At 46.3% G+C, this 27,219-nt stretch overlaps 1 protein-coding gene across 1 annotated transcript; it reads right to left on the bottom strand.

The window, feature by feature from the left end:
• On the bottom strand, positions 1 to 21,062 carry LOC310856073 (uncharacterized protein; the record flags this gene model as incomplete). The annotated part of the gene is made up of 6 exons (XM_083761290.1): positions 20,873 to 21,062; positions 16,427 to 16,494; positions 14,495 to 14,551; positions 3,462 to 3,538; positions 89 to 3,344; positions 1 to 5 (listed from the first exon to the last, which is right to left on the bottom strand). The coding sequence occupies exons 5-6, from the start codon at positions 3,294 to 3,296 to the stop codon at positions 1 to 3; spliced, it is 3,213 nt and encodes a 1,070-aa protein (XP_083617416.1). The 5' UTR covers positions 3,297 to 3,344; positions 3,462 to 3,538; positions 14,495 to 14,551; positions 16,427 to 16,494; positions 20,873 to 21,062.
• Between the last annotated feature and the right edge of the window lie 6,157 nt (positions 21,063 to 27,219).

The following is a 27,219-nucleotide window of genomic DNA, read 5'->3' as shown; positions in this document are numbered from 1 at the left end:
TCAGACTGACCCATGGGCTCTTTGCTCTGTGGTGTTGGGTCAACCTTGTCCCTGGACTCTTGGTTCTGTGGCGTTGGGTCAGACTGACCCATGGACTCTTGGTTCTGTGGTGTGGGGTCAGACTGACCCATGGGCTCTTTGCTCTGTGGTGTTGGGTCAACCTTGTCCCTGGACTCTTGGTTCTGTGGCGTTGGGTCAGACTGACCCATGGACTCTTGGTTCTGTGGTGTGGGGTTAACCTGACCCATGGGCTCTTGGTTCTGTGGTGTGGGGTTAACCTGACCCATGGGCTCTTGGTTCTGTGGTGTTGGGTCAGACTGACCTAAGGACTCTTGGTTCTGTGGTGTCGGGTCAACCTTGTCTATGGACTCTTGGTTCTGTGGTGTTGGGTCAACCTGGTCCATGGACTCTTGGTTCTGTGGTGTTGGGTCAGACTGACCCATGGGCTCTTTGCTCTGTCGTGTTGGGTCAGACTGACCCAAGGACTCTTGGTTCTGTGGTGTTGGGTCAGACTGACCCATGGACTCTTGGTTCTGTGGTGTTGGGTCAACCTTGTCCATTGGCTCTTTGCTCTGTGGTGTTGGGTCAGACTGACCCATGGACTCTTGGTTCTGTGGTGTTGGGTCAGACTGACCCATGGACTCTTGGTTCTGTGGTGTTGGGTCAGATTGACCCATGGACTCTTGGTTCTGTGGTGTTGGGTCAACCTTGTCCATGGACTCTTGGTTCTGTGGTGTTGGGTCAACCTTGTCCATGGACTCTTGGCTCTGTGGCGTTGGGTCAACCTTGTCCATGGGCTCTTGGTTCTGTGGTGTTGGGTCAACCTTGTCCCTGGACTCTTGGTTCTGTGGTGTTGGGTCAGACTGACCCATGGACTCTTGGTTCTGTTGTGTTGGGTCAGACTGACCCATGGGCTCTTGGTTCTGTGGTGTTGGGTCAACCTTGTCTATGGACTCTTGGGTCTGTGGTGTTGGGTCAGACTGACCCATGGACTCTTGGTTCTGTGGTGTTGGGTCAGACTGACCCATGGACTCTTGGTTCTGTGGTGTTGGGTCAACCTTGTCCCTGGACTCTTGGTTCTGTGGTGTTGGGTCAGACTGACCCATGGACTCTTGGCTCTGTGGCGTTGGGTCTACTTGGTTGGTGGCCAATTGGCTCTGTTGCGTTGACCTTTCCGGGTCCATGGTCTTTTGATTTTGTTGCGTTGGCTTTTCCTGGTCCGAGGCCACTTGACTCGATCGCGTTGCATTGTCCTGGTCCACAAAGGAGGATATTTCCCCTTCATCGGTGGCGTCATTTTCCAAGCAGGGCTTCGGTTCTGCGATCGAGTCATTTGGGTCTAAACAGGGCTGTTCTTTAGGGGTCACGCCATCATCGGCAGAATTACAATCTCTGTCCCCGAGACGATGACTCGGAAGGTTGTGCTGTGAACTTTCATCACCTTGATTACTGCTTTCTAAACTGTGAACGTCAGAGTTAGGAGTAGAATCTTCCTTCAGCTTATCAGGAGTAGAATCTTCCTTCAGTTTAGCAGGAGTAGAATCTTCCTTCAGTTTATCAGGAGTAGAATCTTCCTTCAGTTTATCAGGAGTAGAATCTTCCTTCAGTTTATCAGAGTTAGGAGAAGAATCTTCTTTCAGTTTATCAGGAGTAGAATATTCCTTCAGTTTATCAGAGTTAGGAGTAGAGTCTTCCTTCAGCTTATCAGGAGTAGAATCTTCCTTCAGTTTATCAGGAGTAGAATCTTCCTTCAGTTTATCAGGGGTAGAATCTTCCTTCAGCTTATCAGGAGCATCTTGAGAATCAGAGGCTTCCGAGATGGACTGCACAGCGTCCTTGTGATCTTCCGTCTTTGAAACATAGTCTTTATCGTTACTGACTGTGGGGGCGAGGCCTGGACTGACTGTGGGGGCAGGACTTAAGTTTTCCCCTTCATCACAAGCTTCGTTTTCTTTGTCATTCCCTTTTCCTGCGTTAACTAGATTACCTTCTCCATCACCATCATCATCAGGTATACCATTTGATGCAACTACTGTAGTCTCTTGGGATCTATTTTGTTGACGGCCCAACTGTTCTTCCTCTTTGCCCTCGGGCTCCTTCTCCAACAGATCAACAGAGGATTCGTGATGGCCGGATACTTCCTCCTCATCATTAGAATCCTCCTCCATTTCAGAATCAGATGACATTGGATAACCATCTAGATCCTCCATTTCATCAGAGTTTTGATGGACGGCTAAATGGCCGTCCATCATCTTCTTTATTACGATGGCCCCACCTTCGTCGTCCGCATCTCCAAGCTTTCGGTCTTTGGTTTGCCGAGCAGTGAAATGCTCAATGCCGTCCTGCAACGTTGTCTCACTCTCTGAAGCCATCGCACTTCTACAATGGTTCGGGAGTTGCTCATTTCCTAAGGACGTTCTCGCAGTTTTTGCCGTTTCCGTCCTGTCCCGTTCACAATCGGAGTGTGTTCGTTTTGTCGCAGTCTTTGACGGAGACAGACGTTGGACACTTTCTGTTTTTTCCATCCTGTCCTGTTCATGATCAGACAGTGTTAGTTTTGCCTCAGTCTTCGACGGAGACAGACGTTGGACACTTTCTGTGGTTACCGTCCTGTCGGGTACAAAACCAGGCAGCTTTTGTTTTGTCCCCGTCTTTGACAGGCACCGACTTTGTACAGCAAAGGCAGTGTCTGAAGTCTTGCTAAAGGGAGATGGAATATGGTCAGTGGACATTGAAGGCCATAGTGGAGTGCCGTGGTGCTTAGCTACGTCAACGTGATGAAAGGGTGTTTTTGCCAAATTACCGTGAATGAATTTACAGGACGGCCTCATGTCATTGAGATCTGTGTCTGTGCAGCTACTGACGTCCGAGAACTCCTCGAGAAAAGGTGAATTGAGCAATCCATACTCTTGCTTAAGTTCCGCTGCGAAAGCCGAGTGGTCCGGAGCGGAAAAATGGTGTGGAGGGGGAAATTCCTCGGGGGCAAAGTTCGGAATGTTATAGTCTTTGACCGGTTGTTGCTGATGATTACCTTGCCACGGCACATTCCCGTAGTAGTTTGGGTAAACGGCACCTGGACTGCCAAGACCAGAGTCTGGGTAAAAGTTCGTGCCAAAGTTCATGTTCGTTGCAGGGCCTTCATGAGAAGACACCATGCTGGGAAAGCCATGATGTCCACTCAAGTTGTCTATACGCGGGGGTAGGTTCCCCTCAGCGTCTAACGGTACTCTCAAGGTGCTCGCGTCCGATGGAGGCGGTGCAAGATTACGATAGTAGGAGTCCCAACCATGCGCCATCGTCTCCAGGGGATGAACTCCGGGGGGCTTAACTCACGTCTTTGACACCTGAGAAAAGAGCACACAAAAACAACAACCGCTGTTTTAGAAAGACAATAGTAATATATGAAACACAACATTAACACAATGGAATCATGTCCACCCCGATACCGAGCAGATACTCACCACTTCTACATGGTCGTTCAACATGTGCCGCGTCCAGAGTTGATCCATGCAGACGGGGTTACATCGCCAACAGCAACCTAGAACGACAGGCATTCAGATTTAGTCTGTGGTTCTAAACTTGGCACCAGATATTAAAGAGATGATAGGTCTTGTGTAGCAAAAAGTGAATACCCCAAGAAAATGCTACGTGAACTTGAGCCTGAGCTTAGTATGAATAAACCCTGATACCCATACCCTCCCAGGCCAACTGTGGCGTCCTCGAAGGACGATTCAAACCCATAAGCCAAATTCCAATACCCAATATCTCGGCCACTCGCTCACTCACACTCGCTCACTCCAGCATGGCAAATGACGGTGAAATTGGTGACCTGCCAAATATGTGACCATCTTGTTCACGCAACTATTACATGGAACTATTACATGGCCTACTGTAAATACAGTTAGGTTGAACTCTGCTAATGAACAAACAATTGACATTAGGACACATTTGCATTATGTGATTGTCTACACGGTTGTCACATATTTCAGCAGGTCACCAATTCCACCATAACACCACCTTGCTGGAGTGACTTAGTGCGAGCGAGCGAGTAGCCGAGATTCTGGGTATTGGAATTTGGCTCTAGCCTCTGTGGTGTTGGGCAAGGACTTCACCCCTGCACCGCAGCAACGGAGCGCCCTTGTGGTGCAGTATTAATATGACCCGTTACATGAGTCTAATGCCGCGTTCACACTTGCAGATACAATAGCTACAATTAAGCTACACAGCATGTTTGTAGCGGTGTATCTGAAATCAAAACATGTTCAACGTTCTTTGGTAGCATTGTAAATTCATGTCGCCGGATTCCTTTGAAAATTAATGCTTGACTGCATCTTTGTAGCTGCCAATGTGAACGCAGCATGACGGCGTGTGCCCACCGACATAGTCAATGCAAAGATGCAAATTGGTGCAGCAGCGCAAACTAACCTCCACTCCCCCCTCTCCCAACAACACGACCAAAGTAGACCGATTCAAGTCGCTGAAAGGATCTTTTATTTACTTTAAATGGTATTCATTTCAACACTTTTATTCAAAGCTTTTTACATAGATTACATTCACCCACACATTCATACACCAATGTCGGAGGAAACCATGCAAGGCACCAGCCAGCACATCAGGAGCAATTGGGGGTTCAGTGTCTTGCTCAAGAACACTTCGACACTAACTCCGGGGGAGCCCACAGGGATCGAACTGGGAACCTTTAGTGTTCCCATCCGTCCTCTCTACAGGCCACTCCACCGCTGAGCCACTGCGTATCCTTCAGTGGGAACGCACCTTTACCGGCAACTACATCTAACTACATCTAACTACATCTCAACTACATCCAACTACATCTAACTACATCTAACTACATCTAACTACATCTCAACTACATCTCAACTACATCCAACTACATCTAACTACATCTAACTACATCTCAACTACATCTAACTACATCTAACTACATCTAACTACATCTAACTACATCTCAACTACATCCAACTACATCTAACTACATCTAACTACATCTCAACTACATCCAACTACATCTAACTACATCTCACGACATTGATCCACGATGTCGGTATGTTGTTTGTTTGCAAACAACACGCCAGGCAGATGCCTGAACAACAGCTAACCTAGCTACTCTATTCGCGCTCCAGTTTCAGGTGATGGCTTATCACCGCGAGTATGATGGGACATCACCGCAAGTATGATGGCCTGGACTCATTATCACCGTTTTTGGTGAGAAGCTATCACCTAAAAAAGGTGATTCTATCAACTAAAGGCCTATTCATAGTCTGGATTATTATCGGTGGTGAGCTGACCACCGCGACCACCGCTGACCACCGCGAAATAACGTTGAGCGGTGGTGAGTAAAAACAGAGAGAAGGGCTGGAGCAGTGGCGGTGGTTTGATCTTAACCGCGGCTCAGTGACGTCATGTTGTAGTTCGGTGGTCACCTCAGTGACGTGATGTTGTAGTTCGGTGGTCACCTCAGTGACGTCATGTTGTAGTTCGGTGTGGTCACCTCAGTGACGTGATGTTGTAGTTCGGTGGTCACCTCAGTGACGTCATGTTGTAGTTCGGTGGTCACCTCAGTGACGTCATGTTGTAGTTCGGTGGTCACCTCAGTGACGTCATGTTGTAGTTCGGTGGTCACCTCAGTGACGTCATGTTGTAGTTCGGTGGTCACCTCACCACCGGAAATCCAGACTATGTATGAGCCTTAAAACTGGAGTATGTATGAGCCAGAACCTGGCAGAGAGCCTGGACCAGATAACCACCGATATTGAGGCTGTGGTGACTAGTAAGGCAACTGGGACGGCCTTTGGCTCAACTGTTTTGGCCATATAATTCACACCGGCACATCACGGATATTGTTGTGCCTCCTACTTCCAAACAGGCCCGGGTTAGTTGGGGGTAAATGCAGCAGTTTAATGTGGGCATTCTAACACAATGGGTGCAGACAGAGAGAGAGAGAGAGAGAGAGCCTAGCTGCGTCATTATGCAAGGATCGAGCTTCCTGGGGTAGCCATTTTGTTTTGTAGGAAATGTGACCGCTGAAACGCGAGATGGTCTTTCGCTCCGGGATCTGATGTCCTGATTCCAGAGACAGCCTTACAGGCGTAACAGCTGCACACGCACACGCGCATGCACACACACACACACACACACACACGCGCGCGCGAGCGCGAGTACGCACAGCTTTCAAACGACTTCCTTTCCATCTGCCTGGTATTTCTGCTCATCAGGTTCTCCTTTCCTCATGAAGAGCCATTTCTCAAGCTGAACCACACTCACTGACTGCCTGTCAGGGGAAAGCTAGTCAACAGAGAGCTCCCCCCCCCTCCCCTCCCCTCCCCTCCCCCACCCCGTCATGGCTGCAAGTCTCTGGGTTTCTCCAGGCAAACCGGCCGCCTGCCCCAGTGAGTCTGCCTGCCTGTGATGCGTGTCACCTTCAGGGCCAGTCTCACGCGGCCGGCCCTGAGGGAGGCCAGCCTGCAGTCACACTCCGCTCTGAGGGGAGGAAGGGAGGGGGAGTGATGGAGGGAGTGAGGGATGGAGTGAGGGATGGAGTGAGGGAGGGAGGGAGGGAGGGAGGGAGGGAGTGAGGGAGGGAGGGAGGGAGGGAGTGAGGGAGTGAGTGAGGGAGGGAGGTCTGGGGAACCTCACAGTGGAAATGGTGGACAGAAAGAGCAGACAGCGAACGGCTCACTCCGTCAGGCGTGGCTAAACCCAGAGAGCGGTGACGCAGAGTATTCAAACCAGAAGCTGTTTTTTTCCCTTTCCTTCTCCTCCTCCTCCTCTCTACAGCTCTGCCAAGGCCCTGCCCATACACGCTGTCTATCTCCACCATTCCCCGGGCTTTCTCCTTCTTCCTCTCTACAGCTCTGCCAAGGCCCTGCCCATACACGCTGTCTATCTCCTCCTCTCTACAGCTCTGCCACGGCCCTGCCCATACACGCTGTCTACCGCCACCATTCCCCGGGCTTTCTTCTTCTTCCTGAGAGAGCACGGCTGGGATCTGACTGAGGCCTTTCCACCCGTCCTTCCCCCTCCGTTCCTATGGAGATCACAGTAACTAGTAATCCATTGTTGCTCCAGAGATAGCTCCAGAATGTCTGCTCTGGACCCATATTGGGATTATAGAGAGACCAGGGCAATAAGGTACTCTAGGAAATATGATCATTCTTTATACAGTAGTGATGAAGCCAAGCACAAACTCAGGGTTTCCTGGCTGCATCAATATTAACCCATTTTGACCCGAGATCAGATTCTAAAAATGTCTTCTACATCCTGACAGTTTTCTGTAAAAAGCTATGTTTCCATGTCAGTCGTTCTTAGATTCTTTCAAAAATAGCAGATCTACAAGCTCATAGCGCGCCACCGAGTGGCGCGCTATGAGCTTGTAGATCTGCTATTTTTCAATAGCTAAAGCATAACGTAATGCTAACTCCTAAATGGGTTAAAACCACTTGAACCTGGATGTCCCTGTTCTCGGCACGCCCTGATTCTGCGGAAAACAGCAGATCTACAAGCTCAACGGGAGTCCGGGACGTTTTGTGAGCTTGTAGATCGGGGCTATTTCGTCACGATAGGCGGACAACCCCCGTGAAAAGCGGCAGATCTACAAGCTCACTGAATTCTCTGCACGCTGGATTGGGTTTCTTTCCACCGAGGTCTACGCCACTCCCCTAATAACGGGTCTACAATACAGCACAGCACAGCACAGCACAGCACAGCACAGCACAGCACAGCACAGCACAGTACAGTACAGTACAGTACAGTACAGTACAGTACAGTACAGTACAGTACAGTACACCACTCCTCTACCTCTGTCTGCATTCAGGGCAAAGTGCAAAAGCTGAACTCTCTCTACTGCCCTGGTTCCTCTCCTTTTATCACAAAGAGGGCAATAATCTCTCCGTGTCGAGTTTCAACCAGCTCATTGGTCAAGAGCTGAGTATAGTATGGCCAAATATGGTCGTACTGAAGCATGACTCAGCTGGGGCGACTGTGGCTCAAGAGGTAGAGCAGGTCGTCCAATGATCAATGGGTCGGCGGTTCGAATCCCGGCTCCTCCTCCTCCTGTCTACATGTCGAAGTGTCCTTGGGCAAAGACACTGAACCCCTAATTGCTCCCGATGTGCTGGTTGGTGCCTTGCATGGTTTCCGCCGCCATCGGTGTATGAATGTAATGCACAATCTATGTAAAGCGCCTTGGATAAAGGTATAAATAAACCATGTACTAGTAAACGGGAGAACAGATGGTTGCTGTTCCCGTTGCATTTCTCAGGAAAAACGGTAGATGGTTGCATTTCTATAGTCGATTAGATTCACCCATTCACAAACCACGGGCAGCAGAGGAAACCACGCAAGGCCAACCAACCAATCTCACTGCTAATTCAGTTGTCTTGCTCGAGGACACTTTGGCACTAAAGCCCTGACCAACACCAAACGGTCACCATGCAACTCCTTGGGTCCAAACCAAGGGGCCAGTGAGGCACTCCAACGTTGAAGCACTGCAGGGCCCTAGTGGTAAGAGGAAGGACTGCAGGCGGACCCGTGGATTCATGAGGAGGAAACCCCGTGCGGCAGCTGGGCTTTAACATTGAGCGCTCGGTTGCACTTCCGCATTTGGGCACCAAAATTTGGCGAAAAAAGGCGGAAAATAGACGGTCCTTCCGGGTGCTTCAAAACGCCACTGAGCAACTTCCACTGACATGAATAGCGGGGAGGGGGCGGAGCTTCGCGCCAGATCAGTCTCTATCCTTTTAAAACTCTATGGTCCAAACGGTTGCAATGAGTTAACGCTAAAAACCGCCTCGACCCTTTGCCCGAAACCGCGTGGTTTAGGGCTTAACCCATTCTGAACGGGAACCCATTTTGGTGTCAGCATCATGTCGTGCTTTATAGCTATTGAAAAATAGCAGACCTACAAGCTCGTATCGCGCCACCGAGTGGCGCGCTACGAGCTTGTAGGTCTGCTATTTTTTGAAAAATCGAAGAACGACTGACATTTTTAGAATCTGATCTCAGGTCAGAATGGGTTAATCAGACCAGTGTGTGTCCAGTGGAAACCTCGTATGAATCTGATCTCAGGTCAGAATGGGTTCATCAGACCAGTGTGTGTCCAGTGGAAAACCTCGTATGAATCTGATCTCAGGTCAGAATGGGTTAAAAACTACACCGCGGTGATAAAGCCATCACCAAAAACTGGAGTATGTCTGCCTGCAGCAGCCTGCAGTGTGCAGCCTGCAGCGTGCAGTGTGCAGCCTGCAGCGTGCAGCCTGCAGCCTGCAGTGTGCAGCGTGCAGCCTGCAGCGTGCAGCCTGCAGCGTGCAGCCTGCAGCCTGCAGCCTGCAGCGTGCAGCCTGCAGCCTGCAGCGTGCAGCCTGCAGCGTGCAGCCTGCAGCATGCAGCCTGCAGCGTGCAGCCTGCAGCGTGCAGCCTGCAGCATGCAGCCTGCAGCGTGCAGCCTGCAGTGTGCAGCCTGCAGCGTGCAGCGTGCAGCCTGCAGCCTGCAGCCCATGAAGCTCGGCTGAGGTGAACAGAGAGCCTGTGATGTGAAACAGTGTTTGTTTTTGGCATCAAATTTCTATTTTAGTTTTTAGTCTTTGTCTTTTGAATAGTTTTCATTTAGTTTTAGTCACATTTTAGTCACCGGGAATGTTTTATTGTTAGTCTATAGTTTTAGTCGACTAAATGTCATGAGATTTTAGTCGACTAAATCTACAGGTGATTTAGTCGACTAAAATGTATTTTGGCGGGCCTTGATGCCGTCGTAATGACTGTTTTTACATTTGTTGAAAATAGCCGATCTACAAGCTCACAACGCGTCGCGCTGCGACGCGTTGTGAGCTTGTAGATCGGCTATTTTCAGCATGCAACCAAGTGTAAAATGACTTATACTGGATCTCTTGTCCACTAGTCCCTTCCTACACCGACGGCGGACAACAAGTCGAGTATCAGCCGATAACGTTTTGTCCGGTTAATCGGTGCCTCCCTACCGGTACCAAGACCGGTACCAGGACCGGTACCAGGGACCAAAGAAAGTAAACACACACACACACACACACAGGGTCTTTCTGAGGGCGTCCTTGGGAGCTGGACCCCATGCAGTTGATGTGCATCATGACATGATCTAACCTGCTACAGAGAGCTTGGCTCACTCCCATTTAGACGAGAATGGCAGCATTGAAAAAGGTCACTCCTCACAACAGAACAAGCCATAGCAACAACAAACCAACTGTGATCAAGCCAGCAGATGAAGGCTCCTGTATAAGTAATTATGGACAGACGCCAATACCTGTTGGAAGGTGAGAGACAGCTCAACAACCAGGATCATTATAGGCAATTAGACCAACCAATTTACATACACACGCCTGTAAAGGCCAAAGCCATCATAAACAGACTGAGAAAAAAAGCACATAAACGCCAAACAACAACAGTATCTACTCTGACAGGACACTCTACCAGCCAGGATATTTGATCTTTTACCAAAACTCTTAACCATCGTTAAAGGACCACTTCACCACTTTTCAACCTATCTTCATATAATAGATCCTCACTAAAACTCTTGAAAGAAATTGCGCAATCTTTTTCTACTCAGTCTGTGTCTCATAGGAGGGCTGTGGGCAGTTTAGAAACCGTCTTCCAGTGACATCATCGATGGGTAATACAAGCTAATAAAAACTGCAGGCTTTCTAGTCCTGAAAAGTTGCAATGCAAAAATTGAAGCCATCGTTCTCACGATAATGAAAATCTAAACATTTTTGTAAAAAAATCTTGTTTAAGAAAAAATCTGTCTAATGATGATGTCACTGGAAGACGGTTTCTAAACTGGCCACAGCCCTCCTATGAGACACAGACTGAGTAGAAAAAAATTGTGCCATTTTATCATGATTATTAGTGAGGACCTATTATATGAAGATAGGTTGAAAAGTGGTGAAGTGGTCCTTTAAGACGTGCCAGACGTGGCGGGTTAAGACTGAGGTTAGGGTTAAATACGTTCAGCCGCATAAGGCTGACCGTAGGGCCAACACCTACGGACGCACCCCGACACCAGCGCTGCAAAAATAGACAGATCTACAAGCTCTCAACGCGTAGCGAACAGCGCTGCAAAAACAGGCAGGACGCGACACGTTGGAGAGCTTGTAGATCAGCAGCAGCATGGAAGCCGGCGCTACGAGCCTCCAACGGTGCGCGGAGGCAAGACTTCTCCGGGGAGAAGTTACTAGTTACTAGTTATGACGTTCCCACACGTCCTTCGGTCTAAATGGGTTAACCCATTCTGACCTGAGATCAGATTCTATAAATGTCTTCTACATCCTGACAGTTTTCTGAAAAAGCTATGTTTCTATGTCAGTCGTTCTTCGATAAAAAAAAAATAGCAGACCTACAAGCTCGTAGCGCGCCACTCGGTGGCACGCTACGAGCTTGTAGATCTGCTATTTTACAATAGCTAAAGCATAACATAATGCTAACACCCCAAAGGGGTTCCCGCCCCAAAATGGGTAAATGTACAAATTAAATCACGTAGATACATCGGTAAGCGCCACCGTCGTTTTTACCGATTACGCCGACGGCGGACAACAAGTCGAGTATCAGCCGATAATAACGTTTTGGCCCGGTTAGTCGCTGCCTCCCTACCGGTACCAGGACCGGTACCAGGACCAGTAAACACACACACACACAGGGCCTTTCTGAGCTGGATCCCATGCAGTTGGTGTGCATCATGACATGATCTAACCTGCTACAGAGAGCTGGCAGCATTGGAAAAGGTCACTCCATTTTCACACCCCTCAAGAAATCTCTTTAGCAAAAAAAAACAAAACAACACACGTGTGAACTGAGTGGTGCAAAGATTGTGGAAGCAAAGATTTGAGTTAAAAACGTTTAACTTCTTTTACGACTTCTCCGCGCTAAAAACGCACGTCTCATTGAAAATGAACTATAGGCACATTTTATCGTTCCATAGCTATGTATGAGTATGACGATAGGTTCACACGTGTTATTGTATATTTTTGAGGGCCTCCTGCAGTTCAGCCATTAGTGTAGATTTCCGTCTGACACAAACTAAATAAAATTCCCCATCGACAATGAATGGAGAATTTACACCATATTATGTGTCTGAGCAAATAGACGTTACGTTATACATCATGATGTTATACGATGATGAGAGCGCCCCTCACTTCACACTTTGAGGGGCACGAGCCCCTCCTATACACCTGAGATCAGATTCTACAAATGTCTTCTACATCCTGACAGTTTTCCATTCTGACCTGAGATCAGATTCTAAAAATGTCTTCTACATCCTGACAGTTTTCTGTAAAAGCTATGTTTCTATGTCAGTCTTTCTTCGCTTTAAAAAAAATAGCAGATAGCACCTAGATCTGCTATTTTAGCTAAAGCATAACATAATTGCTAACACCAAAACGGGTTCCCGTTCAGAATGGGTTAATGTTTGTCTTTAGTTCAATGTTTGTGTTGTAAACGCCAGTGACAATGAAGGGAAAATGTACGTCATAATGTGTCATTTATGTCTTCAACATCCTGACAGTTTTCTGAAAAAGCTATGTTTCTATGTAAAAAATAGCAGACCTACAAGCTCGTAGATCTGCTATTTTTCAATAGCTAAAGTATAACATATTGCTAACACCAAAAAAGGTTCTCGCCCAGAATGGCTTAATTGACACGATTGGAATTCAAAATGGGGGGAGGGAGAAAAACGTGAGCCAGGTAGGGTGGATGTGTGAATGACGTCAGACTTTGGCGCTCTATAAAACTCTCCATGTCAGCGCGCCTTAGTTCCTGCTGACTCTAGCAGATGACCAACAGCCCAGATGACTAAAATGTGACTAAAAGCAAATGAAAACTATTCAAGAGACTACAACTAAAGTAGATATGCTGCCAAAGACCACACCGCTCCTTTTGGTGTTTTAAGCGTCGTTATACTTTAGCCATTGAAAAATAGCAGATCTACAAGCTCATAGCTTAATAACTTAACTGAGTGCCGCGCTTGTAGGTCTGCTATTTTAGAAAAAACGTGAAAATGTGGCACACATCTTTGAATATAGGCCTATATTCTTTCACAGCCAAAGTTTTTAACTAAAATCTTTGCTTCTGGGCAGGGGGGGGGTCCCTGGAACATCATATTTTCAGATGGGGGTCGGCGGCCAATTACATATAATCTCGGGTGTCCTTGACATGAAAATGTTTGATAACCACTGACATAGGATTTTTCAGAAAACTGTCAGGATTTAGAAGACATTTGTATAATCGTTCCCAGGTCAAAATGGGTTAAATTTGTAATCGTAACAGCTCTAATAGAGCACAGAAGTCCTGGCATAACTCACTCATCCCTTCGATTCCCCTGGTTCTAAAGTCCTGACGTAACTCGCTCATCCCTTCGATTCCCCTGGTTCTAAAGTCCTGACGTAACTCGCTCATCCCTTCGATTCCCCTGGTTCTAAAGTCCTGACGTAACTCGCTCATCCCTTCGATTCCCCTGGTTCTAAAGTCCTGACGTAACTCGCTCATCCCTTCGATTCCCCTGGTTCTAAAGTCCTGACGTAACTCGCTCATCCCGACGATTCCCCTGGTTCGCGGAAGTAATTTCTCTATGGAGAATAACATGGGGTGATCTTAATATCGTCTACTATTTTGTGATCCAAACATAAACAAGCTGCCTCGGCGTTATTGTTAGGGAGGTGTCTCTGTATCGTTATATTGTCAGGGAGGTGTCTCTGTATCGTTATATTGTCAGGGAGGTGTCTCTGTATCGTTATATTGTCAGGGAGGTGTCTCTGTATCGTTATATTGTCAGGGAGGTGTCTCTGTATCGTTATATTGTCAGGGAGGTGTCTCTGTATCGTTATAGTCAGGGAGGTGTCTCTGTATCGTTATATTGTCAGGGAGGTGTCTCTGTATCGTTATATTGTCAGGGAGGTGTCTCTGTATCGTTATATTGTCAGGGAGGTGTCTCTGTATCGTTATAGTCAGGGAGGTGTCTCTGTATCGTTATATTGTCAGGGAGGTGTCTCTGTATCGTTATATTGTCAGGGAGGTGTCTCTGTATCGTTATATTGTCAGGGAGGTGTCTCTGTGTCGTTATATTGTCAGGGAGGTGTCTCTGTATCGTTTGCAACAGTCAGTCACTCATATATGATACAGTCTGCTTCTAGCGAAAATCTAACTAATTCAGCAGCAGTAACATTAGCGTTTTCTCTCAGTCAGTTGATGCTTCATATCCATATGAGTGAAACGGCCGGGATGACATGTTTATTTTTCAAACACAGTTCTTATATGAGGCGATCTAAAATCCTCCTATGGGGATTATAATGCAAATAAAAAGTACATGAACCTGTGGATTTGCGCCCTCTACCGATATTGACGTCAGACTTCTATTACAACCACAGCAAAACCAAATAAGACAGAGGACAGACAAACACAACCCACTCGTACCTTCGTGTCTTCAGACAGAGGACAGACAAACACAACCCACTCGTACCTTCGTGTCTTCAGTCCAGATGGTTGAATGTCTCCGTCCGTCCCCTCCTCTGCCAGCCTGCAGAGACAACGGCCCAATTTCACTTTACAATTCATTCATTCATTTATATCTGATCTACCAGCAGATCACAAAGGCTGTGCAGGTAGATCGCATGACATGACCCTAAAAAGATATTATTTAAATGTAAAAAAATGGTAAATGTAATGTTAACCCATTCTGACCTGAGATCAGATTCACACGAGGTTTCCGCCGGACACACACACTGGTCTGATGAACCCATTCTGACCTGAGATCAGATTCTAAAAATGTCAGTCGCTCTTCGATTTAAAAAAAATAGCAGACCTACAAGCTCGTATCGCGCCACTCGGTGGCGCGATATGAGCTTGTAGATCTGCTATTTTTAAATAGCTAAAGCATAACATGATGCTGACACCAAACATGGGTGCCCGGTCAGAATGGGTTAAATGGTGCATTTATATAGCACCTTTATCCAAGGCGCTTTACATAGATTGTGCATTACATTCACCCATTCACACATACGCAGAGTCTTGCTCAAGGACACTTCGACACTAACTCTGGGGGAGCCCACATGGGGTTCGAACTGGCAACCTTGTACGGTTATACCATCCGGCCACTCTACCGCTGAACCACCGCCGCCCCCAGTGTAAAACACTTGTAGTAAAGGTGACTTGATTGATTGACATAAAAAAGGGTCTGTCAGCTGAAACCCCCAATGCAGTACTTTGTTTTCAAAGGGTTTTCAAAGGGTCTGTCAGCTGAAACCCCCAATGCAGTACTTTGTTTTCAAAGGGTTTACAAAGGGTCTGTCAGCTGAAACCCCCAATGCAGTACTTTGTTTTCAAAGGGTTTTCAAAGGGTCTGTCAGCTGAAACCCCCAATGCAGTACTTTGTTTTCAAAGGGTTTACAAAGGGTCTGTCAGCTGAAACCCCCAATGCAGTACTTTGTTTTCAAAGGGTTTTCAAAGGGTCTGTCAGCTGAAACCCCCAATGCAGTACTTTGTTTACAAAGGGTCTGTCAGCTGAAACCCCCAATGCAGTACTTTGTTTTCAAAGGGTTTTCAAAGGGTCTGTCAGCTGAAACCCCCAATGCAGTACTTTGTTTACAAAGGGTTTTCAAAGGGTCTGTCAGCTGAAACCCCCAATGCAGTACTTTGTTTTCAAAGGGTTTTCAAAGGGTCTGTCAGCTGAAACCCCCAATGCAGTACTTTGTTTACAAAGGGTCTGTCAGCTGAAACCCCCAATGCAGTACTTTGTTTTCAAAGGGTTTTCAAAGGGTCTGTCAGCTGAAACCCCCAATGCAGTACTTTGTGTTCAAGTATTTTATCACAAACGACATTACAAAGTTATAAAGAAAACCCTAGATTTGTCTTATAGCCCCCTCAGGTACATTGTTTATTGTTTAACCCATTCTGAACGCGAACCCGTTTTGGTGTTGGCATTATGTTATGCTTTAGCTATTTAAAAATAGCAGATCTACAAGCTCATAGCTCGTAGCTTGTAGGTCTGCTATTTTTGAAAAATCGAAGAATGACTGACATTTTTTAGAATCTGATCTCAGGTCAGAATGGGTTAATCAGACCAGTGTGTGTGTCCAGTGGAAACCTCGTATGAATCTGATCTCAGGTCAGAATGGGTTAACTATTTTCAGCAATTGGATTTATTTATTTTTGGTGAGTAGATCTTGTTGAGTTTGTCAAGTAACTCTAAAGTTAAAAAATAATGTCTGGGCTACATTATAATTAATAACTTAAATAACTTATCCAAATGTTGGGCAAACGCCTGTTAACAATTCAGTCCAGATCCATTCATCAATTTAATTTATGACCCAATCATAACTGCCTATTGTGAAAAGTCATGCATAATAAGACAAGTACAACACAAAGCACACACACACAAATAATATTGTTTTACCTTATTGTCAACAAGCATTCGCTTTAATCCAAACTTTGATATGTTGAATGACTGTCAATCCTGTCAGCCTGCAAGAGACAATGGACAAAATGCATTTTTACTAAAGAGCACAGCTATGAAGTCAATTACATTAATTCATATTAATTAATATTATATAAATGAATAAAGAGCAAAGCTATGAAGTAAATTACATTTGTGAATACACCAGATGACCAGAAGAACGATGGTTTTACCCCATTTAGACCTGAGTTAAAAACATTCACTTTGAAAGAATATATATTATTCAAAGATGTGCGCCACATTTTTACGATTTTTCAAAAATAGCAGACCTACAAGCTCATAGCGTGCCACCAAGTGCCGCGCTATGATCTTGTAGATCTGCTATTTTTTGAAAAATCGTAAAAACGTGGGCAAATCTTTGAATATATATATATTCTTTTACAGCGAACGTTTTTAACTCAAACTTTGCTTCTGGAGGGGTCCCTGGCTTTGCCTAAAGCAAAGCAGCTTTTTGCTTTTACGGCCGACAGCGTGGGACAAACTCCCACTGTACCTTCGACACGCAGCCTCTATGGACATTTTTAAAGCTCAGCTCAAGACCCACTTCTACAGCATTGCTTTTAATTGATCTTTTAATTGTTTTGTTATTCATGTCCTCACTGTATTGCATTACAACTGCTATTATTATTTTATGTTTTATGCCTTGCTTTTCTTTTCTTCTCCATTGCTCTGTAAAGCACTTTGAGCTGCATTTCATGTCATGAAAGGTGCTATACAAATAAAGTTTTATTATTATTATTATTAGAACTTAAAATACACTCAGGTGTATTCCTGGTCTCTAAACTGCCTCTCCCTGGCCAGCCGGGGCGCCTGATGGAGGGGAAAGGAACTGGTTGGAATAACGTGTTCCTCCCACACGCTACGTCCAACCAGGGAATCTCCTCCCTGTCAGGTGTAAAGGAGCAACTTGGACACTCAAGGCCTATTCATAGTCTGGATTTTCGGTGATGAGGTGACCACCGCTCCGGTGGTGAGCTGACCACCGGAGCTGAAATAACGTTGAGCGGTGGTGAGTAAAAACAGAGAGAAGGGCTGGAGCGGTGCCGGTGGTTTGATCTTCACCGCGGCTCGTGACGTCATGTTGTAGTTCGGTGGTCACCCCACCACCGAAAATCCAGACTATGTATGAGCCTTCAGGCATGAAGGAAGCATGAGTTCAAGTCCGTTGCTTTCCCCTTGTCCCCCATATATGGGGACTAGGTTGGTCTCCCCTTGTCCCCCATATATGGGGACTAGGTTGGTGGAGGGTGTGTAGAGCCCAGGATCACATTAGATGATTGACACAGGGGTGAAAAATGGGTTACAAAATCGTGGGATAAGAAATAAATATATAAAAAAAGAATACACTCAGGTTTCACTTTTAGCAGGTTTAAAAAGGTTAACCTACACCTGTAGGGGTTAACCCATTCTGAACGGGCACCCATTTTGGTGTCAGCATCATGTTATGCTTTAGCTATTTAAAAATAGCAGATCTACAAGCTCATATCGCGCCACCGAGTGGCGCGATACGAGCTTGTAGGTCTGCTATTTTTGAAAAATCGAAGAGCGACTGACATTTTTTAGAATCTGATCTCAGGTCAGAATGGGTTCATCAGACCAGTGTGTGTCCAGTGGAAACCTTCGTATGAATCTGATCTCAGGTCAGAATGGGTTAACTTCACCTGCCCCAGCAACCCCAGCGGCCAATGGTTTATTTACAAATGCTAAAACCTGTGTTCTTATCGTTAGGCGCCAGAAGGAACTAAAGCTGTCCAGCTAGTGATTCCTCTTCAAAAATCTTAGTCTGCACTTATTTTGCAAAAGCAGGAAGATTTCACTTGAAACTAAGCAGTTTTCATTTTGTTAGCACTTTGTACACTTTGAGCTTGATATTGATCTATCTATATAAAATGGAACTATAGCATGTTATTTTATTTTAGACAGATGCCAGGTGCGTTTCTTGTTCACCTGGCATCCTATACGTTGGATAGTTGAGCCCCCCCCCCCCCCCCCCCCCACACACACACACACACACACACACACACACACACACACACACACACGCACAGTTGCAAAGTGGTTCCTATCGCTTTGAATCAATACAAATCTAGGAAATGCCACAAATGAAAATAGTCAATCTACAAGCTTGTGGCACATTGTGATGGGCCACTTTCACTAGCTCGGGTACGAGGCCAAATGTCTAAAATGTCCCTTTGGGGTCTTTTCACCTGAAACGTTTGGGAACCGGACTGATATGCTAGGTCCTTGGTTTACCTGTGATCCTATAGTTTACTGAGACGCTACACTGTCTCTCTGCATTCTATGATCCTATAGTTTACTGTCTCTCTGCATTCTATGATCCTATAGTTTACTGAGATGCTACACTGTCTCTCTGCATTCTATGATCCTATAGTTTACTGTCTCTCTGCATTCTATGATCCTATAGTTTACTGTCTCTCTGCATTCTATGATCCTATAGTTTACTGTCTCTCTGCATTCTATGATCCTATAGTTTACTGTCTCTCTGCATTCTATGATCCTATAGTTTACTGAGACGCTACACTGTCTCTGCATTCTATGATCCTATAGTTTACTGAGACGCTACACTGTCTCTCTGCATTCTATGATCCTATAGTTTACTGTCTCTCTGCATTCTATGATCCTATAGTTTACTGAGACGCTACACTGTCTCTCTGCATTCTATGATCCTATAGTTTACTGAGACGCTGCACTGTCTCTCTGCATTCTATGATCCTATAGTTTACTGAGACGCTACACTGTCTCTCTGCATTCTATGATCCTATAGTTTACTGAGACACTACACTGTCTCTCTGCATTCTATGATCCTATAGTTTACTGTCTCTCTGCATTCTATGATCCTATAGTTTACTGAGACGCTACACTGTCTCTCTGCATTCTATGATCCTATAGTTTACTGTCTCTCTGCATTCTATGATCCTATAGTTTACTGAGACGCTACACTGTCTCTCTGCATTCTATGATCCTATAGTTTACTGAGACGCTACACTGTCTCTCTGCATTCTATGATCCTATAGTTTACTGAGACACTACACTGTCTATCTGCATTCTATGATCCTATAGTTTACTGAGACGCTACACTGTCTCTCTGCATTCTATGATCCTATAGTTTACTGAGACGCTACACTGTCTCTCTGCATTCTATGATCCTATAGTTTACTGAGACGCTACACTGTCTCTCTGCATTCTATGATCCTATAGTTTACTGAGACGCTACACTGTCTCTCTGCATTCTATGATCCTATAGTTTACTGAGACACTACACTGTCTCTCTGCATTCTATGATCCTATAGTTTACTGAGACGCTACACTGTTTCTGCATTGTGTTGTTCGCCTTGTTTACTGTAAATCGCTCTGGATAAATGCCTAAAATGTAAACAGTAATAAATGTCATTGACAGAATGCTGTTGTCCAAACCATGTCTCTCCAGGAAAGGTTTCAATAAAAGGTTAAATCAATCCTTGTGAATTAAATAAACTTTGATCTCCTCCTCTCAAAAAGCCATCTTTCTTTCACGACACCCAAACCACTACACAACAACACTGATATGATATTACTCATTTATAATGTTATTATAAGTCTTAGTTATACCTCGTGTGATTAATTAAACATTTAGGCTACAACAGAAAGTGTCCACTCTCATCTTGTCATGATGCAAAACGACGTGTGCCATCCCTCTATTGTATGACAAGTCATTTATTTATCTACTATTCTTTGTTCAGTACATTATCCATTTATAATAAGAGCACTTTAGTATTATCTAATGGTTTAAATGACAATCACACACGACACGAAGCAAGTGAGAACAGTCAGTTATGAGAAGAAGAAAGAAACACCGATATAATAAACATAATATTACCATCACACCTCGCCTTAATAAAGAGACATCATGTATCGCATGTCAAACAAATGAATAAAACACGAGAAACCAATGAACAACAACTCCATATAGTTTCACTATAATCAACTGAATTTAAACACACACATTAATCCCATTCACAACAATGACATCTGTAACTATAATGCTTTGCTCGTTAGCCAGCCTAGCTACCGTTAGCCGGAAGGTTGTTGGTCTGAAAGGGGCAACAATAACAATAATAATAATAATAGTAGTAATGCATAACGGGGAATCTAACGGTGCTATCAAACAACGGTTATTCCGCCGTTACCACAGCGCGCTAATCTGACACGATGTGGCGCGTTTTGCTGCCGAATGTGGACACAATGTAACAGTGTCTATATACTACTAGCTATAGCATGTAGCTACATGTGTACTAAGTAGGCTAGCATGTAGCTATAGGCTAGCCAAGCTAGCACAACTACTAATGGCTCCGGCTACACGGTCTAAAGATACCCTCCTCTTCTTACCAGATAAAAGATTGTTCCTTCCGTGGCTGGTTGGTTCCTTGCGTGGTTTAATTGTGTTGTATTGTATCCGTTACTATATGGCTATATACCAGCCATATAGTTGTTCTTATTTAATATCTTCCTCTCTTTCAAAATAAAAGGAGAAACAAAAGGTCTCTGAATTCTTTTGGAGGAAATTGTTTTTTTCTTGCTATTTCTTTACCAACCAACGTGCCCCGGCCGTACTAATTCCGTCTGCGCGTTAGTGTTACACAACTGCGCCGATATAACCAATAACAAGGTAGTTGGACGTCGGCAGAACCCGCCCCTCCTCCTCCTCCTTCCACGACGTTCTATCTATGGCTGTCAGTCAGTCAACAAACAACGCGATCCACCGGATCCTGGACTCACTGGACTGGAGCATCATCCGGGGAGCCAGCCAAGGAGGAGGCAGTCTCTGGTCTGGTGCCCTGGTGGCGGCCTGTGGCTACTGCAGGACGACTGCTGCTGCTGCCGGCCAGCCAGCCGGCAGGTCGGGTGCAATGGCTGCCGGAGAAGAAAGGAGAGCCTCAGTCAGTCAGTCAGTCCCTGCAGTCAGTGTCAGTCAGCCAGCCAGGTCGCTCTATCTCTGTAACATCTCATTTTAATGGATATATGAGGGGGTGCTGGGGTTGGTAAGGTATCAGATAAGTCTGTTTTCACTGCAGCCCCGCTCTTGTTGTGACAGTGCTGCGCACGTACGTACGTACGTGGACACCAAAGTGGTTGTAAAGGGTTAATGTTCTGGCTGCCTGCGTGCCTGCGTCTGCTGATCCACCATTTTGGGAGCAACAAGAACATAGAGGGAGCAAGAAGCACGCGGCAGATACAAGATGGTGCCCTTTTTTTCTCCACTGCTCTGATGTGCTGCCTGGAAGAGGGACGCTGCGGTTCTGCTGAATGCTGCACCAATTTCAAAGGGAAAAGAAATGGTATATATTCAAAATGTATATCATTATTACTTTGTTCGAAGGGCTGGGGTTAAAGGACTTAGTTGCTCAACTTTTACTCAATTGTATTCCTTAATGCATTTGATGCATTTTTTTTAACTCGGCTCAAGGCTATTTGTGCGATAGGTCCTTTGATGTTGGAACACGAGAGAAGTTTTAATCAAGTTCAAAAAAGTTTTTTAATCAAAATTCATATTGATTTTCTTTTCTCCAGATTTAGGTAATCCACAAACAGAAAAAGAGCAACTGTGGGGAAAGCATCAGTGTTTCAGTGGTTAGACACTGCCCCCCTCAGGGGGGGTTGAGGTCAGTGTTTCAGTGGTTAGACACTGCCCCCCTCAGGGGGGGTTGAGGGCTCTACAAGTCAACAATGCAAACAAACTTGATTTGTCGACTCCTTCTGTTCCGAGCATGGGTGGAGGAGCTGGGAGCTGTTCGGTTGGTATTGAGCACTGGTTCTCAAAACCTTTTAATTTCAAAGACCCCCACGGAACCAAATGGACATTGACCCGCAAGGGAACCCGTTTGGTTCCCACTCATACACTCTCAAGAGTTGCAAACCCGTAAGGGTTCTATTTGGAACCCTGAGGGTCCCCGAACCCCACTTTGAGAACCACTGGCGCAGACAAGTGGTACAGGCCAGGCCAGATTGGGCAAAATGCGACGTAATGCAGGACGGACCGACCCATTGTGCACGAGTGAACACACATGCAGAAGTGTGCATACTTCCACAGCCAGCACTGCCTTTGTTTTTTCCTACACACCGTCTCAGTCTCTGCTGTAACTATGGGTGCCTTTGAGCTGGTAGAGAAAAAGCACTTTGACCTCCACTGCAGAGACTCAGGGTCACATCAGTGAACTTTGACAATTTGCAGGTGACAAGGTGTGGCAGAGTAGCTCTGCCTGAAGCCTAACAGCTACTGTTCTCAAGGGGGAGGGATTTCCTTTGGGGGGGGGGGGGGGAGGGGGAGTTAGAACCTTTTGGTGTTAAATTGGTACAGTGACCCGGATTGGTTTTCAAGAGCATTCATTTATCCCTGACTGGCTGGGGGGGTGGGGTGGGGTGGCGTGGGGGGGGCTTAGTGATAGATGTGTTTGGCTTCTCACGCGAATCTCTAATGTTACAAAGGCAGCAGTGTGCATGTTCTTGCACTGGCGACTCCTGCTGGTCGGTGGAGGGAGGTGCCTGTTCAATGAGGGAAACTCTGTGTACATCACAGGAAGAGACGGTTGACACCGCCCCCTGCCCAGCTGTGCACAGGGTTGGCAGCGACCACCGTACACAGAGAATTGGCTCTGTCTCCAACCCCACCCACTGATTGGCTCTGTCCCCAACCCCACCCACTGCAGGAAATGGAGAGGAACTAGGAAAGAATACCCCCAAAAAAGAGCAATTTAGCACCCTTTGGTTGCCAACGCACAGGAAACGGTAGTTATCGTTATCGTTATTCTTTCAACAGGAGTCTGAAGGAAAGTTCCTGGCCGCCACTGTGGAGACTGGGATTTGAACCCTCAAACGGTGCATCAGGCACTCCAACAACCAATAGGCTGTGTTTTCGTGGATGAGCAGCCAATCAGGGAGGGTGATCTGAGGGGGGTGTGGCTTGGTCGGTAGGAGGGTGATCTGAGGGGGGTGTGGCTTGGTCGGTAGCAGGGTGATCTGGGACGGGGGCGTGGCTTGGTGGGTAGGAGGGTGAGATCTGGGGTGGGGGCGTGGCTTGGTGGGTAGGGGGGGGGGGATCTGGGGCTGGGGCGTGGCTTGGTGGTTTAGGAGGGTGATCTGAGGTGGGTGTGGCTTGGTGGGTAGGAGAGGCCGCCTGGTGATCAGGTCACCGGTTCGCCTCCCCGTCTGCCGATTCTTGTCAAGTGTCCTTGAGCAAGATACTTAACCCCTAACAGCTTGCCGCTGAGCGCTCATCATGACCATCTGAGCAGCCATCAGCTGGGTGAAGCTGAAACCTTTCCCCCAATGGTCATCCCATCCCAACCCCATCTCTGTTGCTGCTCTAGCAACTCCTACAGGCCGATGGGGGCACCTTCAGCCGAGAGCAGAATTGGGAAGTGCAGCATTATGTGTTATCCCAGCAAAACTGCTGTCAGGCGGGGGAAACAGTGGCTGGAGATGTCTCACGTAACGGAAGAGACTTGGTTGTCCACTCTACATCCTACCCAAGACCAACGAGTAGGGGTCACAGAGAGTGATAGTGATTACACCGGGTATCAAAAAGAAAAATAATGCCAGCATGTACACTGGAAGCCATCAGCATTGAATTCATTAAAAGATAAAGGTTTAATCTTTCTCAAGATAAACTGGGAATTGGGAAATGTCATAATGACAAATTTGGAGAAAAGGAAAAAAACAAAACATGAAGAAATGAAAAAGGACAATTTAAATTGGTTATTGTGGTCTGACATGATCATATGTACAGGTGGAATGTCAGGGGGTGGGGTGGGGGGGGGGGATGGGATGTACTTGAGCACAGCAAAATTCCTGTGTAACTGACATACCTAAAAATGTGTGTAAAGGCCTTTATTGCACTCAAAGCAGCAGTGACTTTCTGAAGAGACATGTTACAGCTCTTAAGGATTTCTCTCTCTATTTCCTTCCCAACGTGGTCGAGACAGATGGCCACCCACCCAAGAGCCTAGACTTTCTTCTTTAGTTTTCCTCTTACCTCCGTCACCTTAATGCTTGCTCATGGGGAAAACATTGGGTCTCTCTGCTCTACAATACACAGATAAATGTCCTGAGACCTAAATTGAAGTTACAGTTGAATTAAACAGCAGTTGAGGCACAGTGACAGGTGCATGATCCCAAAGGTTGCCGGTTCGAATCCACATACTTTTAGGAAAATCCGGGCTATAGGTGCAATTCTTCCACGCCCTAATTTTCTGCTGAGATGCTCAATCGAGGAAAATGACCAATTGTTCCAACAGATCTGGGCAGAGATTAGTAAACACTAGTCAGCTCCCAGGTGCCAAGCTTGAAATACTCCAAGCCTCCACTTGAAACAGTGGCGATGTGGTTGAATCGCGCAGAACAGGTCGGGAGACCGATTCACAAGGTGAATTCACAAGGCTTCGTGGTCGTCACCTGTAGTTGGTCAAATGTCATACGTTGAGTAGGAGAACGGGGCTGCAAGCATTCTTCACCAGAAGAAGTAATCGCTTTGTTGTGCAAAACTGGAGGCGACCCGTCGATGCAGTTGGAATTAAATCACTGTCAGTCTTTGTGGGTGTGGTCAGTTGACACGGTCTGTTTTGTCCTTAATGCTACCTTATGCAAACATTCATAAAACATTCATAACAAAGCTATTACGATATATCGGGCAGAGGGGTTATGTTTCCACTAGATCAGGACGGTAGGACAGTGCATAGAGGGCAGAGAACATTTGATGCAGGCCACACCCAAGGGGCCAGCTAGGCACTCCAATGTTGAAGCGCTGGGCCCTAGTGCTAAGAGGAAGGACTGCAGGCGGACCCGTGGATTCTTGAAGAGGAAACCCCGTGCAACCGAGCGCTCAATGTTAAAGCCCAGCTGCACTTCCGCATTTGGGCACCAAAATCTGGTGCCCAAATGCTGAATCGGCGAAAAAAGGCGGAAGTAGACGGTCCTTCCGGGTGCTTCAAAACGCCACTGAGCAACTTCCACTGACATGAATAGCGGAGGGGGCGGAGCTTCGCGCCAGATCAGTCTCTATCCTTTTAATACTCTATGGCCACACCTAGCTTGGGTTTCATTTAACCCTTTGTCTACCCTCCCATGTCGAATCATCAGAATGAATGATCCTTCAATCACAAGATCAGAACTTCTTGACAGTACCCGAATAGTCATCGCATGCTTGTTAGCCTAGCCCTAGCATTAGTAGGTAGGCTAATCAGTCGAGCTAGCATACGTTAGCATAAGCCATAACCAAGGGATAAGTCGCCTGACCATGGGCAGCTATTCTATGCAGTTAGGGTTGGGGGTAAAAATCGTCAAGTCTTTAGTGGCTAAGAGAGTTCAGGTTGTGATTGGACCGGACATTTGATTTACATACAATCTGTTCACTTATGTTGTCAAACGGGGCACAGGGTAGTGTAGCTAAGGACTTCTCGTTCTTAACAAGAGCTAAGGGTAGCGTAGATGTGGCTGACTTTCTCCAAGGCTGAGGCTCAATCTTGAAAGGTTGATTAAAAGTTTAGTTAAGTTTAGAGTATGGACCTGGAAAGGGTGTTTGAGAGAATGATGTCAGCATTGACTGAAGTCAGGTTCCATCTAGCCATGACCGGGCAACTATCTCTCAACTAGCATAGCAGCTAGCTGAAGGTGGTTTCATCATTCCTCATGGAAGGTAAATAGGTTGTTACTGACCCATCATTAGTTAAAACGTTCACACAGGATAAGAGTGAATTGTTGTGGTTCAACACATTGAACCATTTGAAGGCCGAAGATGGCTTCATCAGCATTTTACATCGGGACTCCAAAAGGACCAAATCAGCTACAAGAGTAGAAAGTTGAACGTAGAAGCACTGGTCTTTTTGGATTGCAGTTGTAAAGTGGGTGAGATTATTTGAGGTTTAGGTTGGCTTTGATTCAAGAAGACAAGAATATAGGCAATAAACACCATCGTTGCATTAGGATTAGATCATTTGGGAGTTGGGATCAACATGTAACTGTCTGTATCACCCAGACAGATTTGCATTGTTAATTACTTATACCAAGATAGCCAATCCTATACTTCACCATTAGTACAACGATTGGAATTAAGACCTACTTTTGGAGATGCCCACATGTAAAATGGTAAATGGTGCATTTATATAGCGCCTTTATCCAAGGCGCTTTACATAGATTGTGCATCAATTCACCCATCCATACACTGATGGCGGCGGAAACCATGCAAGGCACCAACCAGCACATCACGAGCAATTTGGGGTTCAGTGTCTTGCTCAAGGACACTTCGACACAAACTCTGGGGGAGCCCAAAGGGTTCGAACTGGCAACCTTGCGGTTACCATCCAGCCACTCTACCCCTGAGCCACCGCCGCCCCATGTCACACAGATACAGGAAATCACTCGAATTTGGTACTCTTGTCAGGTTGAACCATAGAGTATAAAAAGGATAGAGACTGATCTGGCGCGAAGCTCCCCCCCCCCCCCCCCCCCCCCCGCTATTAATGTCAGTGGAAGTTGCTCAGTGGCGTTTTGAAGCACCCTATTTCCGCCTTTTTTCGCCGATTCAGCATTTGGGCATCACATTTTGGTGCCCAAATGCGGAAGTGCAACCGAGCGCTCAATGTTAAAGCCCAGATGCACGGGGTTTCCTCGTCATGAATCCACGGGTCCGCGACCGTCCGCCTGCAGTCCTCCCTCTTACCACTAGGGCCCAGCGCTTCAAC

This window comes from Protomyctophum parallelum (genome assembly GCF_964188405.1).
Source record: "Protomyctophum parallelum genome assembly, chromosome: 3".
Taxonomy (NCBI): domain Eukaryota; kingdom Metazoa; phylum Chordata; class Actinopteri; order Myctophiformes; family Myctophidae; genus Protomyctophum; species Protomyctophum parallelum.
This window is presented reverse-complemented; position numbering and strand designations above follow the sequence as displayed.